General features: G+C 43.8%; 1 protein-coding gene across 4 annotated transcripts; it reads left to right on the forward strand.

Moving 5' to 3' along the window:
- Positions 1 to 96: 96 nt before the first annotated feature.
- On the forward strand, positions 97 to 18,492 carry lpgat1 (lysophosphatidylglycerol acyltransferase 1). Of its 4 annotated transcripts, XR_007960057.1 has the most exons (9): positions 97 to 320; positions 2,113 to 2,365; positions 6,471 to 6,589; positions 7,191 to 7,286; positions 8,685 to 8,964; positions 11,365 to 11,491; positions 11,598 to 11,690; positions 15,812 to 15,918; positions 16,238 to 16,257. XR_007960057.1 is itself a non-coding variant. In XM_052052559.1 (8 exons), exons 1-8 carry the CDS (start codon positions 162 to 164, stop codon positions 16,387 to 16,389), a joined length of 1,293 nt encoding a protein of 430 aa, XP_051908519.1. In that variant the 5' UTR covers positions 102 to 161; the 3' UTR covers positions 16,390 to 18,492. The 4 variants fall into 4 exon arrangements, 3 of the variants coding, with proteins under 3 accessions (XP_051908519.1, XP_051908521.1, XP_051908520.1); XM_052052559.1 differs by lacking the exon at positions 11,598 to 11,690 and having other exon boundaries at positions 102 to 320; positions 16,238 to 18,492; XM_052052561.1 differs by lacking the exons at positions 97 to 320; positions 11,598 to 11,690 and adding an exon at positions 407 to 1,145 and having other exon boundaries at positions 2,117 to 2,365; positions 16,238 to 18,492.

Here is an 18,492-nt window from a genome sequence, read left to right on the forward strand (position 1 = left end):
TCATCATGATCTTTTGTAAGAGGTATGTACTGTACTCAAACTGTAATTCCAAACAAAACATTGCTGTTGCATTGATTGACTACATTTTAGCAATAGTAGTAAATATCGTTATTCTATATCGATTTAAATTCGATTTTTTTATTCATGATGAAAATGGAAGCATGTACTTGCCTTTCAACATTAAACTCACGCCCTCTCTCTGGCGAAGTAATGCGACTATAGCAGGATGTAGCGACGATCGATTTGCTAATAAGGTAATAAAACCATCATCATTTGACAAGAGAGCTTGCGCACTTCGGCGAAGAGGAGACTACTACCAGGTGAGCGCAAGAGGAGTAAAATGCGTGACTTCCGCTATGAGATTTCAGAATAAAGGATGCCTTTTTGTAACTAGCGGCCACAGTCGGCGCGGTGTACTGTATAACAAATGAGTCAATTTATAAAATTCTCAAACTTTCAGTTTTTTTTAAATTCTGTATTTTAAAGTGTATCTACAACAGTTGGTTAGGCAAAATATATTTGTTGTGAAGGCATACGACTCACCTCCGCCTTCAGCTCCATCGGCGCTGGGCAACTCAGCCCGTGTGAATCTCGATTTAAAGCGGATAGATAGATAAAGGGTCCAGCCAGCCTGCAAGAGCAATATCGCCGTGAACCCATTTGACTGCTTTATGTCTTTACCATTCAACGCTTGTCGTGGCTGCCCCGACGCCTAAATCCGGGCTTTTCTTTTTCACGGAAGACAGGACCTCGAGAGAGATCTTAAACCGGACGACCATGACGGTGATGATGCATAGGTGGAATTATCACCCCGGTGTCTGACTGCGATGGAGCCGAGCGCGCTCGAGTGGAGCTCCTTGCTAGCGAGCTAGCGAGCTAGCTGGCTAACGGTGCCCGCCGGGACTCACTCTAGCAGCCCTGTAGAACGTCGCCTCGATGGGTGTGATTGCGGTTTGTTGCGACTTCACCAGACCAATTGAGCGATGTCCCCAGTTTTGACCAAAACATGGACCATATGTGCTGGAAAATGTGTTAACTTATTGGTTTAGGTTTTTCCTGCACATGACGGCGTTCGCCTGCTTTCAACACATTCGCTTTTTTCAACATCATTAATGCTTTTTGGATGCTTCTGTGACATTACTTCGGTAAGTAACGACCTACCAGACGTCCAGTCAAAATCAGAGTCTGACTATAGCCTGGAGGTGCAAATACAGTAGAGCGCCTTGGCGCTTACATGTAATGTTCTAGTATGTACCTGCGCTTTTTAATAGATTACAAGAGGTTTTGTATTTACGCATTTAAATGTGTGGGTTTTGGGAAAACATTGAATAATCCGGCATACTAGCACAGCCGACCCTGTGCTAGCTAGCTTGTCATGAAGTCCTTTCATGGTTCAACCTTTTCTGGCATTACAGTGGCGCCAAGGCAGCTTGGTCGAAGACGCACAACCTTCAATAATTTTCATTTAGGGTCCTTATTTTGGCCTCACTCCGACTTGGTTATCGCTATGACAATCAGCATTTCTCGGGAAGCTTATCTATTGCTGCCACTCAAAAAAAAGGCTCACATGCATGCAATTACTGAAAAGTATCACATAATTAAGTGGAAGGTATCACAATATTTTTCACGTTATAACGTGTTAAGTTCACGTTATATTTCAAGACATATTTTCAAAAACAAAATAAAACTGAAAAGGGGAAAATAATTATAGAAGAGGTGTGACACAAGAATATGGCTTGTTTGCAGAATCCAATAAAAACTCGAAAGTGAGCCCACTTTGAATTCACAAGTTCAACTTTATTTGAACAAACTACAAGTAAACTTTTTGGAACAAAGATGTGAATTAAAACACACAGGATCAATAGTAGTATTCTGAAAATCAACCAACTTAAAATGGGTTAAAACTTAAAATGGCTGCAAAATTAGATGAGATCTGAACATGCTGCAAGAAACTCGTAAATATTTAAAAAAGTCTACTTTTCAGTCAAAGTATAAATAATCAAATCAGAATGTTTCTTTGCCGTTATCGCTGTTCATCAATGAAGCAACTCTTGTACGGTGATTGACACACCTACACCCACGTGTCTCACAGTGTTCTTTTCTTTCTTCCAGACAGTGTGGATCACGATGGCCCAGCTGTTGGACGGGACCGGCAAACTGGGCTGGACTCTGCTGAAGGCTGTGCTCCGTTTTGTGTTTATGTTCATCAACAACTGTGTAGCCATCCCGTCCTACTGCCTGTACCTGCTCGTGCTGCAGCCGCTGAGAATATGGCACAGCTCCACATTCTGGCACCTCGAGGGTGTCATGTTTAAATGGCTACTGGCCATGGTGTCGTCGTGGGGCTGGATCGCAGGCTACACAGGTAAGATGCTCTCGGCCATTACTGGCACAAAGCAGCAGGAACAGTTAGTCAAAGGAACTGTTTTGATCATTGCTTATATTGTAATGGTAATTTTTCCACAAACAATGATCTTAAACACGGCAACATCTTCATCATGCCAGCCATTTCTGCTCACATCAGTTGTTGATGTTTGTAGAGTTATTTCGTGCAATTTCGGTGTCTGCAAGTTGCTTCACGTGTTCCGTGCGTAGGCAAAAACTCAACAGTAGCTTGAGAATTTTTAAATATTACTCCTGTGTAGCCAATGTTATTGTTGCAAGACATGTCAGTGTAGCGCCTTCGCACCACCCCGTGCTGTTCGTGTAGCATCTGTTCATCTGCGATTTTTGCACTTTATCTAATGCTGCTTGAACATTCAATAAGGAAAGTGTTACTTGTGGCATTCGACACAATCAAGCCACACAAAGTCGTTTAATTGTTACTCTAACCAACAAAGAAATTAAGTGCTCTGTAATATGACATGGGAAAAATCACCAGTGTCCGTCTGTATTATTTCCCACGTGTACTCGGTAAAATGTCTTGTAAGTGGTTCATGCAATCGGTGGTGTTTGGTTGCAGGAGGGCTGTGAGCCAAATGCTTCCTAATTGTAAGTTGTGTTCATTGGGAAATAACAAGGTGTACTGATCAATAATGCAAACTTGTCAGCCCATAGAGCACCTGGTATTGTGTTATGCAACATTCTCATTACATGCAGATTGTCAGACTAAAGAGGTTAGAAAGACATCAGAGGTCACAGTCTCCCCTCTCGTGCTTTGGATGAGATGACTTGGTCAGGAAGACTTTGTAACATTAAGAAACAGAGCCAAAGCCATACCTTGTTAAGGTGGTAATTAGAAGCGATGCTAAATTTAAAATGTCTCTGATGTGTACAGTATATAATATAGTAAATAAGTGGAGGGTGCACTGTGGTTTTCACTACCGTATATTTTACAGTGTAAACCTTCAAAGTTGAATGCAATCTGTTCTTGAGTGCCAGCGGACCTCCCAATTTGTTTGGAATTCAAATTTATTATCTAAGTAAAAAATGTAGACAAATGTCTTCTTCGTGCATTGTATTATTTTTTGAGCATTATTAATTGTCATAAAAAGTGTCAGATTAAGTTTACACATGAGCAACTGCTGTGTCATAAAATTTACCGTGACGTTATCAGTCTTATCTCTTGACTATAGGTGAAGTACATTTGATGTGCAAAGGTAAGATTTCTGCGTGTGCCCTGGGGTTGAGTCTTTTTCCATGAAACAAGTTTACACAGCAAAATTGGCTGTGCTGCTGTTGATTAATTTATAAATGGTTGGAATAATTTCCCCAAACCTTTTGTCAGCTTCCAAATTATATAACCCAAGATGCGTTTTTACAGTTCCACTCTTGAGTCACAAAAGAATGCCTTTCTCTACTTAACAATTGTGAATAAACAATAATACATGTCAAAATAAAATGTTTAACTGAGCAGCAGCCAGTTGGGATTACATTCAAATGGGAGATGAATTCACCAGTGTCAAATACTGTCTGCAATGTTTGGTCGAGTCACAGCTGAGTCTCATGCAAACAGTATCACTTGTAGAGCGCAGTTCATTATGTGCTGATGCTACATTTGCAAAAGGAGCAGCCAGAGAGGTAAACATTGCTCTTCACACCCTGTAAAAAATCTAGTAGGAGAAGTTGTAATTGGTAAAAGCATGCCAAGTCCAAACCTGTTCTTGATAAAAGCATGCAAACGGTCTGAGGTCTCATTCTTACCTCTTACCCTGAAACAAGCATGGCGGGGACTGGCGGGAATCATTGAGGTGTTCACAATTCTTGCAAGCAGACAAAGAGCCACCTCTTCAAGCAGTCTTGGTCCAATTGTCGTCCTTCCACAAATGGTGACCATAAACGGGCCCATCGATGGGGATCTCACACTCGGCTTGGCAAAAATGTGCGTGTGAAAAATGAACGTGGATGAACTCCGCCGCTCGTCATTCGTTAACGCCGGTGCTCGTGATGCAGCACCCACACACGTGTTGTCAGTTACTTGGCACGGCTCTATTTTCCTGGACTGTGTGGGCCTCAACAGACCATACTTGATTGACGTGGTCCTCATTATACAGCGTTTGCTGCACCTGGTTGCTAATATTGTATGAAAACATCAACTGCCGAGAATCATTTGCACAGTACGGTATTATCATTTTGGTGGCCACAGATTGAGGCAGATGTGGTTTTCGTTGGAGGGAATGTATTTATATTTTATATACTTTGACAAACGTTTTTTTGGTGGGGCGCTTTATCAATGCCATCGTCACAACAGTTTTATCATTAACTGTGTGTCATTTCCTGTGAAAGAACTACATGTACTGATCTCAAAGATGAATATTGTGCACCTTTTTAGTGTCTCTAGAAGGGAAAGTTACTTTTTTGGCCATATCAGTAGTAGACTTTGGTCAAATTGACATCGTAACCTGCAAAGGAAAATGATCCAAAGGCTGAAGTCAGTTGTTTTCTGTAGTTTAATAAAAGTGTGTTAATTAGGTGGGGGGGGGGGGGGGTGACATTACCCAGTTCTATGACCACAGCACTGCTTTAATCAGGGCAGGGAAACAATCTCACCCAATTTACCTCAGTCTCTCGTCGAATATCTCGGGCGTCGTTAGAATTATGACGATAAAAGGACTTGATCCATTGCAGCGCAGGAGCTTTTTATTTACTCACTCAACACCCATGATTCATGTTTATTTAAAAAAAAAAAGTACAGCAGTCGCACTGCTATTGACATTGAAGGCGTTTTGTTTCGAGCGAGGCTCCTCAGATTTGCATATTATTGAAAATGTGGCTCTCATTCTCTGGCTCGCCAGTCGAGTCACAACTGTGGGGACAAGAGATTAATTAGGAAGGGTCAGTGGCCAAATTCTGCTCTGGCTCGAGAGAGGGAAGAACTTGTGTGGGTGTAACTGACCGCCGCTCTCGGATGAGACACTGCGCCTGGAGCGTGCTTGTCACCCTGCTACGCTAACTGTGTCGTCTCTCAAAGCCAATTTCCCTCATGTATTCTATCCGACAGATGACCCATCTCCGTTCATGCTAGTCTTCTGCAACAATGGGGACATCAGCGAACAGGAGAACTTATGAATTGACATCGCCTTCAGGGCGCACACGGGCACACTCACACAGTTTACACTGTCGCTTCAGCTCTGGATGGTGCGGTATTATCAGAATCTTAATTATGTTAAAACACATGAGCTCAAGTAGTATAACAATGAGACCCTACAGAAAAAAAATCCAAATTTCCCTTTCCATTTTTGGAGAGGACACGGTTTGCAGAGGCCTGTCTGCTGCACTATTTGCATCACACAACTTGAGCTGACCCACCCATGACTGTGGGGATTCCCTGCACATGACTGCAGCTCAGCTGAATCCTTTCACCCTCTGGCTTTTAGCAGATCTCCACGGTTCTCTGTTTAATATGCTGAGCCGCCGAAGTGTACTTTAAATTGCAAATGGCTCCACATCTTCTCCGAGAGAAACTATTGTTTCCGACCCTCGTCAGACACTGAGCAACGTTTCCCCTTTTGTTTAAGCGCCCGTGTGCGCTGTCAACAATCGCACACTGGCAATTGGCTTGTAAACGCCCTGTATGCTCTGAATAGATGCTCAACAATGTAAATCAGGAAAAGGGGACCAAAGGCCACTTCAGATTTACTCCTTTTAGGTGCAAATTCAGGCCGGTTATTGTCATGGTGAAAGCTCTTTGTCACAAGGGAACACGGTTCCAAGTAAATAATGGTTGCATATTATTCTGTTTTTAGCTACGGCCTTTTCGGTGCCTGTTTGCAGTCTGCCGTTTGGCTTGCGGCTCTATTTTTCTCCAAATTATTTGTATTGCTTGGATCACAAAACAGAGTGCCGGTGCTGGATTCTGCTTTAACTGTCATTTGTGCGGTGAAGTCTTACTGATTGATTGTTATCAGTGGGCTGCTGGATAGTTCTAAATTAAGGAGGGTTGCAGTTTTCCTGCCAGGTTTGAAACAGAATTCACGCGTCACCGATACGGGGCGCGAGCTGAACTCTCTCTTTCTCATTGCGCTTTGCAGTAACGGAGTGGGGTGACGACGTGCGGCCCATCTCTGAAGATGAAGCAATGGTCATTGTCAACCATCAATCCACGGGAGATGTTTGCACCCTTATGATGTGCCTGCAAGACAAGGGCATGGTAAGAAGAACGATGTTGTGTGTTACCATGAACTTGTATGTGATTACGATGTAGGACTTGAATGTAGTGGAACTAGAATATTTGAAAAGCAATTTTTTTAGTAGTTAACTACATTCACACACAATGGGACGAGCCACCTTTCCAACGGGTTCATTTTCACTCTCTCATGTGGCCCAAACACAGAAAACAAAATAGCCTTGAGAGGAGGCCGTGTAAGAACGGCTGTGACCTCAACTGTCTACACAGTCTCCGCAGAGCCTAAATACACAACGTGGTTTTCTACCAATATTGTTTTCTTAGGGATGTGCCTGTCATCATGGGTTAGTTGGCAAAAACTGTTTTCCTCGCTAGCAAATCAAATGCCAAGTAACAGTTTTAAACGCCGATTTATACAGGTATCTAGTTGAGATTAGATTGAACCAAATGACGAGCAAAGTAAGGCACTCCATTTTGCATCAGCTCAAGACACAACTAACCAACAAACCATACATCATTCAGGCGCCATGCCCATTATTTCTATTCTCGCACAGGTAAGTACGGTGACGGTATGCTACTGTGCGAAAGGGGCAGATCAAACGTGTAAATTTGTCTTTCTTGTCAGGTTGTACGAAAAATGATGTGGTTGATGGACCATGTGTTCAAATACACAAACTTTGGCCTAGTGTCCCTTATACACGGCGACTTCTTCATCAGACAGGTAAGAGCTCAGAATGCTTTGTGAAATGGTAACTGGGTTCATCATCACTCTTTTTTGCTCATCCCACCATGAAGTATTACTATGCTCTTCTATACCTTCTGTTCCTTTTTTTGTGGGGGGGGGGGGGCGGAGGGAATTCTCAATTGAGACCTTTTCTCACCCGCCTACATACCCCTAGTCTCAGAAGGCATCTGGATTAAAAACCTTGGTCCATAAGGCCATTAACAAACTCCTTTTACCTCCCGGCTGCTGCTGTGAGTTCATTTTTATTATCACACTCCACAAAAGTGCAGTCACTCCCCATCTGCTCGTCCCAGCTGGAATGCTTGCACGCGTTTAGGCTACTGAAGGCCGCGGCGTCCTCTGTGAAGGTCAGCCACTATGGACAGTAGTGTGTGGAGTCTGTCGGGGGAAGGGGGGTGGGGGCTGCTGGGTCACACTAACCCTTTGTTGCGGGGTCATCTAGAACAGAGCAGGCTGCTTTGACCAGCCTACACGGGAATACATTGGGTATGCTATCTTCCCAGAAGTGCTGGAATCTGGTGTCTGTTTTAAGGATTCTTTGACTGATATCGAGGGGACAGTCAGCTGAAGCACCTTGTGCCACAGGCAAGCCTGACCGGGCTTGGGTCATTTCCTTGATCCCTTCAGGCGTTCCAGAGTGCATTGTTGACATCCTTCCCCAAAATACCTCACTCGGCGACAGCCAGGCAAGCCTCTGCTGTTCATTGGGCCTCGCAGACATATCTCACCACCATGTGCACAGCAGCACTGGCTGCACATTTGCACTCGGAGCGAGATCCTATTTTAAACATGTTAGCGTGGTGTTCATGAATATCACATACTGTACATTGGCTTTGACATCGTATCCCAATCAGTAAAACTCACTAAGTGTCAACCGTAGGGTGCTGCTGATGCATTTAAAATTGGCTTTTGACCAACTGACCTTCACTGGAGATCAATCCTCGAATCTTCTTCCTGTCACCGCTAATGTCATTTTTCACATCCACTGCATGACATTACTGCTGGTCAAAGTGCTATACAGTAGTGCTCCCACTAACATATTTGTGTTTGCTCCTTCACATTCTCACATATGTCTTAGAAGTGTGCATTCACACTTCTACGCTTAATTCTGTTTTGATGAAACTCTAGTTTCAGTACATCACTGTTTTTCTCTGTTCAAGGCAGAGCTCGGTTCCAATCCCTCACAAAACTGTAGTTGTACCTGATGGACTGTCCTCTTATTTATTTAAGGCCATTAGAAAAACAAAGGAGAACCAAACTCGAGAGCAACAAAGTTTACAGACCCCGCAACTCTCTCAGTGGAGAGAAATCAAACTCTAGATGCAAGGAATATAACAAATGTTTGGTGTCAAGCATTGTCTTTATTCCCTTTAGGGTAAAGCCCACCGAGACAAGCAGCTGCTCTACTTGAAGGATCACTTAGACAAATATTACCACAGTCGTGACAGGAAGTGGATAGTGCTGTTCCCCGAGGGTGGCTTCCTTCGCAAGCGGAGGGAAACCAGCCAGATCTTTGCCAAAAAGCATTCGTTACCCCACCTGACCCACGTGACGCTGCCTCGCCTCGGCGCCACCCATGTCATCCTGAAAACTCTGTCAACCCAGCACGAGAATGGCAGCGTGGCCAATGAGAGCGGGACACCCAATCAGACAGGTAAACCGAGTCATGCGTGTACATTCTAACGCCACCCTGAATTCAGTTTGGATCAACTTTTTGCAAACTGTTGCATTTGTTTGTTGTGGATGGCATTTCCCCTTCGGGGTTTTTGGTCATCATTTTGCAAGACTTGGGTCCTCTGCAACTCCTGTGTTTTCACAGTCGAGTAGTGACAATTACAGAGGTGCGTCCGAAAAATAAGCGAAGCAAAGGGAGTAACCTCGAGAGTTAACCACATGTGGAGGAACTAAAAAACTGCATCAAGGGGGAAGTGGTTAGTACGTTCACTTTACAGTCGAAGCGATTCTGGGTTTGGCGACATTCCAAAGAACATGCTGTTTATACACACATTATGAAAACTTTAATGACAACACCGGCAATGCTTTAAGCAACATTTTCACAACTTTACCCGTTGTACAAGTGTAAAAGTAAGTACACTGAATTTAGTGATTTGATTAGTGGGCCGCACAGCGGCCTACAGGTTAGCGCATGTGTTTTCTGCTGATGCCAACCGTGAAAGACACGCATGTTAAATACCTGTGAACTGAACGCTAAATTGTCCGTGGGTGTGAATGCATGAGTGTGAATGCTCGTTTGTCTGTATGCGCCCTGCAAGTGTACCCTGTCTCTGGCGTAGGATCCACCACACTCGCCACCCTCGTGAGATGCCTTTTTCCTGAAATAAATCCAAATGTTAATACACAAAAGCAAAGCCAGCTGTAATACAAAAGAAAATCCCACAATTATTTGAGGGGTGATTTGTTGTTTTAGTCTCGATTGCTGCGGACAGAATTGTTGAAAATGTGGCTCGGCTGTGTGCCCTATAGGCTTGGCGCTATGCAAACCACTGGCAGTTCTTCCCTCTTTAGGAAGAGAGTGTCAAAACAAAGGAGATGTACCGCTTTATTGGCCCCATGTGCAGTCCGAGTATGTTCTGGGTTTAGCTGCTTTCTCTGGATGCTGCAAGCAGGTTGGTGCGGGAGGCGTTGTCCTTCCACTTAAATCTAGCTAATGGCATTCAAACATAGGGCAAGGAAACGACAACAAAAACATACACCCTGAAGAGTACCATGTCCCTGTGTCCTCTGTGTGTGTCACCCTCCCGAATGCTCTGCGGTGGTGCCAGCATTTTGCTGACTCACTCCGCGCCAAACGGGCCACTTTCAGAAAACGGGATTTGATGTAAATATGGGTGCCACTGTGCAACGGCCATTCATTGTCTGCGTGGCTTAAACCCCGATAAGACATACGTGTTGCAGAAAAGATAGCGAGCACTCTGGCAGCGTTCATGGCGTGCGTTCGTTCGTGATAAACCATATGACTCAACCAATTGCATGGATGCTTCTGGGTAATGTTGAGTCATGGCGTAATTCCGACCAAGGTACCTTCCAATGCATTTCTCCCTTGCAGTGTTTGCTGAAGGACACACCTTTGCCATTTATTACAGTGGAGTTTGTTAGTCCTAACGACGCGTTGGCTCCGAGCCTCGTACTTTGGCCCGCCGCACACGAGGCGGTGTCTGCCTCTTCACGCACTAGGATGAAACTTGGGATCCAATTACCTACTCTGTGATGTCTGCGGTGGTTCCCATCAATACCAAGGACACCCGTCAAGTCACTTAATCTTTTGTATCAATGAGCCGGCAACATGTGCCTTGGTTTTTGGCTCGCCTTGCTAAATCTTAGACAAATGCGCTCAGTGGTCACAGGTCTGTATCTAGTCCATTACTACTGTGTATAAAATTAGATGTCATTTCATAGTCTACTAATAAAAGCCAATTCTCACTGAATTGATCGAAGGACATTTAAAAAGTGTAACGCTGTTTTAATGCTTGCTAAAATGACCTTGTTATGAGAGGATGGTTACAGTAAGTCTCATAAAAATGAGCCACTGCTCACCCCAGTTTCTGTACTGCGGGGCCCGTGCTGAGTCTAAGGCACTGGTGTCATACTCAAGGTCCGGGGGACATACCTTTTTTGTGTGGCCCGCGAAAGCAAATCCTGTGTCGAATTCCTCCAGATTTGCCAAAAAGGTAGGTGTGCTAATCAGTGAATGACTGCCTGTTGTTTATGAAAAGATTCAATTTTAAGTATTAGACCAAGGGTCCCCAAACTACGGCCCGTGGGCCGGATACGGCCCGCCAGCACATTTGGCCCGGCCCTCTAACCCTCCTGTTGTCCTCGGGTCAAAATGACCCGTCGCCCCAAAAAAACCCTAACTAGAAACAGTGGTGTCTACAAGCCTACTGGAACCTACAAAAGGACTGAGCCCCCCCCCCCCCCCATCGGAGAAGGGAAAAGTTATGTGGCCCTCACAGGAAAAAGTTTGGGGACCCCTGTATGGGCTTGTTATAATCATCATCATCATGGTGTGTTTTTTTCCTCTGCTGTGTTCCAGGTAAAAAGCGCAAAGGCCTGCAGTGGGTGATAGACGTGACCATAGCTTATCCCAAAGCCCGGCCGATGGACATCCAGACATGGATTTTTGGATACAGGTCGGCAACCATCACACATGTCCACTACAGGTATGGGTTACACAAAATCCGATGATCAAATTTGCACAGACAGCTGCACTTGAATTTAGTACATGGAAATTGAGACTGATATTACCGATAATGTCACTTTCCTAAGGTGTTTACTTCTATCGAGGGAGCACTTAAGAGTCCACCCACTGATGGCTCAAGATTACAGAAGGAAGTCCCCACCAACTTCCTTTCATACTTAGTGAGTCAGCAGAATGCATCAGAGCTAAAGAAGTTGTTCGATGACTTAAAGCACCGCTCTTCTCTGTCCTGTCACCCTGATGACCTTTTTTTTTCCTTCCTTTGTGTCTGTGTGGAAAAGAGTTGAGTGGATGCATTGAATTTCAAGTCAGCTCTCACGTTTGCTCTCTAGCTTTTGCCTCGGGTGTTTTTACACCTTTTCAAGCTTTAGGGATGTTTTTCTACAAAGATAGTTTATACCTTTACGGTAGAGAAAAACATTTTTAGGTGCTCCTTTGGTGTTCGAAAAGATACAAATGGGGCTATATCGTCACTTCACGCCGTCTGCGGTTGGCTAGCGACCACCAGAGTAAAGACATTTGGTGTTCCTGTAAATATGACTGCTCTTGGCAGAGTAAATGTCCTGTCACTGTCCTCAAGGTCTCCTACAGTTATCCATTCACCTCAGTAGATGATAACGGTGCATCTGGATAAGACCCCATTCAAGATAAATGTCTTTTTACTGTGCAGGGTATCCGCGCGGTAGATTACAGGTGATGCGTTTAGGGTCAAGCGGCATCTGGTACCAGTCATGATGACCCTCAGGATGCTGTGAAGACTTCAGTGTGCAGAGTATTATTGGATAAAGTAAAAGATTTATATTTTAAATTGTAATAAAGGGGTCAGAGGTTCCACAATTCCTATCTCTGGCTGTGAGACTAACCGGACACTGAACCGGTCACCTTCCATTGCATGGTCAGGGCCTCTGCAGACAGGCAGCCCTACCAAGCTAGCGGCATCGCTGTTAAACTTGCAAGCACGCAGTTGCAGCCACATCAATGATCATAAACTATTTAGGCCCTTGCTGGTACAGGTGCAGAGACAAGAGGATTAATGTACCTGGTGATCAACTGAACGCTGGGGGAGTAAGGAGCATGATGCACTTTAGAATGCCACATTTCCACCCAGCAGCAGTGTTCAGATGTGCTCGGTTGACAGTTTCAGCCACATTGGAAACAACAAAAATAACTTCAAATAAATATTTGGCACAAGAGTGACTTGGGTCTGATCACTGGCTGAATAGTTCAAATGGTAAATAATTAGGTTTTTTATTTTTTTTTATTTTTCAGTGCAGGAAAAGGATCAGCTTTCGTCATCCCCGCAATTTCAATCCAAGTCTTTTGTTAAGGTACACTTGTGCTACTCTTCAACGCAAAGTGCTCTTTAATGGCAAGACAAACATTGAAACCAAAAAGGGAATATTATACTCGGATGAGAACCCCGTTTCATATACCCACGGTTGCACAAAATCTCTGAACATTTTAGACTTGAGCTGAAAGTTGGTGTGATCAGAAAAAGGAAAGACCTCAGTCGCTGTCCGTTCGGTGTGGTTGCTCTGCCAAGTAAATCAACCCACTTGCTGTGGGGGCTCCTTATTTTTACGCATCCAAGCATGTGGGTTTTAACACCTCTCGAACAGGATTACAAATGTTTGTGTTTCTATCATAAAGTTACACTCCTGTCAAAAGTGGGTGGAACATCCTTGCAATCCCTCCATTTTTATCGCATGATTTCTCTTCCACTTTCTCCAGGTGCCTTTTGTCTGATCGAAAAGAAGGCTCGCTATCAGTTTCCCTTGTGACATGGCGGGATTATTGGTATACTGTAGAAGTATCAATGGATCATAATTAATGTTGTGTGGCGCAATCAGTCAATCTTGTTTGTGGTGGTGAGTCAAGGGTCTTGAATACACCTGCTGCGGCCTGTTTCTCTGCGACAGTTTTTTTTTCGTTTTTGTTTTTTTGTTTTTTTTGGTCAGCTATCAGATGACTGGGGCCGAGTCTCCAAACAGGCAGCTGAGCATTGTGTAACATTTTAGATGAAGCTCCGCTCTGCACCTTTTTTTTTTTTTTTTTTTTTTTTTTTTTTAATCCCTCGACCTCCCTTTTCCCGTCACTGCTATGAGGCGTCAGCACGCATTTGTCTTGTGCACTTTCAGTTTCACAGTTCCTAAGCATACTGGATGTCACGAGAGAGCGTTAGGTAGGTGGGTGTACAGTGGCAGAGCAAGGGCAGTGGTAGGTGGTGAAGATGTTGTTTTTTTTCTGTAAGGGCTCCTTCTTCATTGTTTAATGCTACTGTCTGCTTTTCTGAAAGCTCCTTTTGGAGGGAGTGCCCGGGGGTGCAAAGTAACATGATTTATGAGGTTTGAATTTTGCCAGGTCATCACATGGGTGCTTTAAAGCTGCTCACCTAGCTGTCTCTTTTGGACAAAACCCTGGTTGTACGCTAAAATGTTGATCTTGCTGCTTTCTGAAGCTGTCTCGAAAAGCTTTTTCTCCTTCATGCACAAACATTGAGCTGTGCTGTCTGTTTCCTGCTTGGATTGGCGTTGGTGCTTCCACAATCAATACGTCGCACCTCTCTCTGAGTATTATAATCAGATCCTTGGTGGAGGGGGGTGGGTTCCTCCTCCTCCTCCTTCTTCTTCTTCTTCCCAAGCACAAGAAGCATCTGTTTTCTTATCTCTTCTGAGCATCAACATGGTCACGGGTTCAAAGCCCAATACAGTAACACAATCATTAGAAGTCGACGTTCAAATGTGTCCGGAAAAGTACACATATTATTCATTCAAATCGGTAGTCAGTCGATCATAAAAAAAAATACATTTACTAATAAATCAAGTATGTTGGCAATATAAGGAGACTGTGAGCTGAGCATTAATATTCTCTCGTATGAAGTTACTACAGTGTAATATTAACTCCGATTTAGAAATTCTTTGTGTTCAGGCGCTCCTGTATGAAGGTAAATCGTAACCATGAACTTTTACCCTTCCGACAAGCAACATGGATTGACAGCTCAACTATCAACTTAGCATAAAGTTCATGACCACCTGTGACAATGATCGTATAGTTCTTTCCTGGTGACCTCTGCACTGATAAGAGGTACGCAGCCTAGACAGTCATTAACTTCATCCCTGCACGTTTGGTCAGATACATCTGGTCACGGTGACAAAATGCTCTTGCGCCACAGACACACACTCGCAGTGAAGGAACAACTGTGTACCGTGTCGTCGTTGATGGCTGCTTTACAGACACATATAGGGGGTCCTTATGTGAACTCGTAAAATGTAAGAAGGGACAGCAGGACACACAACTTTTTGGTCCCAACCGCCCAAATACTAATCTCAATGTTCAGCTTTTATGACATTGGACCCTCAATGAAATGTCACAGGACACTTTTTTTCTTCTCAGTTTCCCCACGAGACAGACCAAAGACTGAACAGAGTCCCTAAATCATGATTGCCTCTTTCCTGTAAAAGTGGCCAGCCTTTGCCTGACACGGTCCACATTTAATTAGCCCCAGGCCCAATTGGGAACGGAAGCAACATCTTGAGAATAAGAAATGCAAAGAAGCAAAATGGGCGAAAATGAAAGGCAACAGATATGGAAGAGCAAAAACGTTTTATTCGCCCTGTAATCATGTGGTTGAACACAAGCGTATCACCCGGTTCACTCGAAAAATCCACAGCCGTCCAAATGTCTAATAGTGTTGCTGCTATAAATTGGGAATGTCTCCATTGTGAGACAATAGTTGTTTTTTTTACCATTTTATATCAGCAGCGATCAAAAACTCATTTTTTTTCTTCTTTTTTTAAAGTTTTTGTTTGTTTGCTCCCGCAGTATAAATAGTTTTAATCAGTCAATACATATTAAAGGGGATCAATACTGTATGGTCCATTGCCTTCCTCCTCCAGATCTACTGCACAGATGTCCTTTGACAGTGGACATTAAATGGTCAGGGATATTAAAGTAAAGCTGAGTGCAGAGGAAATGCTCCTCCGAGGGAGGAGACGTAACCTCTCTTTGAAGGTGAGCTAAGGGGCTGTGTGAGCGCAGCCCACTGAGGCCCCCGTGTGGCTAGCCTTACGGGCTTACGGGGTGGCCGCATCGCAAAACAGTCCACTTCTGTCTGCCTGACACTCCGCAAGTGACTTTCCTAAACAATGGCGAGCTACATACAGACAGCTTCTTAGAGACTGTTGTTTCAAATGAACTTCTGGCTGTTGCTGACACGCGAGATCTATGCCAGATCTGTTCACACAACTCTTTTTTTTGTTTTTGTGTGTGTGTCTCCTTTCAGGATGTACCCAATTAAAGAGGTTCCTGTAGAGGAACAGGCTCTGACGGACTGGCTGTATCAGAGGTTTGTGGAGAAAGAGGACTTACTGGCCCACTTCTATGACACAGGTTTGTTTGCTTTTGACCTATTGAACAAGCGCGATAAAATATAGTCTGCAACCACACACCATGTGAATAACCCTTGCATACATATTAACTTGTTGAAATAAGAAAAACTGCAACCCCGGGGTTCTTGTTGGGGAACAACATTTTTAGAGAATGGATAAAAACAGACGTATTTTTGTACTAAATTAATTTTCCGCTAACAAAATATGAATCAGAATACCGTGTTTAGACGAGTAGGGAAAATAGCCAAAGAAAAATCATCAGCCACAATTCCCACTCGGGAACGCATCACGTCTCCCATTCCTTGCTTCCTTTTCCACAGGGGCGTTCCCGCCCCCCGAGGGACAGAAGCAAGCGATCTCTCGGCAAATGACCCTGGACCCCGTGTGGCTCTGCGCCATCCAGTCCTTCGCGTTCGTCTCCGGCTTTATGTGGTACAGCCTCTTGCGGCACCTCTACTGCGGTATGTTTTGAGTACGCCGACGAGGCGAGCAGCAAGAAGCGCCTCTGGAACCGCCACTGTCATGCGATGGATGACTGTACATTAGCAATTAACCTGGCAAAACTCAAGACAGGGCGAGGTGGTGGGAAAAAAAATGTATACAATACAATTGCAGCCCTGACACGACACATGATCTTTCACATCACGGCTCTCATGTTGATGTTTACACATAGGCCCATGCATTCAAGAGGCTCAGGACAAAGGACCGCTGTCGTTTCATGGAGTGTGTATGGACGTGTGCGTCTGTGAATACTGTGAGCGTAGAAGCATCAAGTCCGCCCTTTAGCCTGCCCTCTTTCCGACGCCCGGTGGGCGTCTCGAAGCAGCCGTGTGGACGCTCTGCTCCTCTCCCCCTTGGCCCACATTGCACTAAAGATCCAAACTGCTCCCTGTCCCAGGATATATTCCTGAATGGTAGCTGCCTATATATGTGTGGGAGTGGGGTTCCCTTTTTAGTCTGCGCATCTCCACGACAGCCAGTACGTTTATCTTTTTGTTGTCATATGGATTGTTTACACCGGCGAACCCGCTTCCAAGTTCAACGCTGTCAAGCGAGAGTGGAAACATACGGATCACTCGAAAAGCAACTCGTGTGTGTTTATGCGTGTCTGCCAGCGCATCATCTCAACAAGATGGGCTGAGAAGGCAAGACTGTTTTGGGTTTTTTTTCCCTTTCCACCTGTTCAGCAAATGGCATAGTTTCACAATTATTTAAGCCATACGCTCAGTGTCATCCATAAACACAAGGGAACGTAATTGTGCTGAATGCTTACCACAGCATTTCACATCCCCCCCAAAAAAACATTCACTTTGGCTTTAAAAAGTGTAGGCATCAATACAGTAGGAAGAAGATGATAATGATAAAAATGATCAAGTGTGGGTGCCCCCATCCCCTCTTATTTTATTTTTTTTAATTGTTCCCCCTTGATTAATGTGCTTCATGTGTTACTATGTGTCATCAGAAGGTGGAGACGATTCATAAAATATTTCATTTTAAAGACACAAAATCCTCTGTACATAACAAACCTCGAAAGGCATTGTTTGTCCCCGTCTGTGAATAATTCAGATTTTATTTTTGTTTTGTTTTTTAAACATAATTTTGTGTTTACTTCTCATTGGTACATTTATTTTCCTTTTCCCGAGCAGGAAGTTGTGTTCTGTAACGCTACCCAAGCCCGGCCATTCCAAACCTGTTTGGTCCAATGTAAACCCTCTTTTTGTTCTTAGCTTTTGCCGACACCTTAGGGCAGAGTTTCCCAAAACGTTGTCAGCTCTAGCCTTGAATTTTGTTCTTTTTGGAAACCAAAATGGACTTCAAATAAATCATGTATTGCGAATTACCCACATAAAATCAATGATAAAGATCACAACACACGTGAATTTATTACAAGAGGCACCCGTTGCCAAGAAAGAAAAGGTGAGCATATTGAATTTTTAAGTGACAATCTGTAGCCCAAATAAAATGGACACCGACACAATTTTTGGGAAACCCTGCCAAGACTACATTCCCCATTGATCCCGTTTTCCTATGGATGAAAAGATTTGTTTGGACAACTAGTTCCAAAGGGGTCGAGCTGAAATTGGGCCAACAAAGGCACGGGCCATGCCATGTCCAAAATGTTCTTTTAGTTTTTTTTTGTTTTTGTTTTTTTTGGGGGGGGGGGTTATTTTTTGTTTTGGTTTTTATGTTTTGCTTTAGTTTGGAGTATTACAGATGTACAGCATTTATTGCTGGTAAAAAAATATATTTTAGTTATTGCTGGCCCTCGTTCTTTGTCAGTGTTGGCAGAAAGTGTGTGAAAAAAGAAGTGCTACCTAACTTAACTGGTAAAGCATTTCAAAATCTGTCATTCACTGGCCCTGAAATTTTTTTTTCAACAGTGTTTCCAGTGAAGAGGGGGAAAGTGATGTTTTCCGCGATGTGGTTTTAGGAAGTAAACACAATAGGGATCGAAACAAATGATACTAGAATTGTCTGTAATTTCCCATTTTGTACTTCTCCTTTAAATTCCTAGTAACACAGCCATTTTACAACACAGGAACTTGTGTTGGAATAAAATATCAAAGATCGTAAA

Source organism: Hippocampus zosterae, chromosome 19 (assembly GCF_025434085.1).
Source record: "Hippocampus zosterae strain Florida chromosome 19, ASM2543408v3, whole genome shotgun sequence".
Classification (NCBI taxonomy): domain Eukaryota; kingdom Metazoa; phylum Chordata; class Actinopteri; order Syngnathiformes; family Syngnathidae; genus Hippocampus; species Hippocampus zosterae.

Bases quoted from the DNA above. Each gene is read 5' to 3' on its own strand.
- lpgat1 (XM_052052559.1), top strand. From the start codon at position 162: ATGTACTTGCCTTTCAACATTAAACTCACGCCCTCTCTCTGGCGAAGT. The intron at 321-2,112 runs GTGAGCGCAAGA...TCTTTCTTCCAG, and splicing joins GAAGAGGAGACTACTACCAG to ACAGTGTGGATCACGATGGC. The intron at 6,590-7,190 runs GTAAGAAGAACG...CTTTCTTGTCAG, and splicing joins GCCTGCAAGACAAGGGCATG to GTTGTACGAAAAATGATGTG.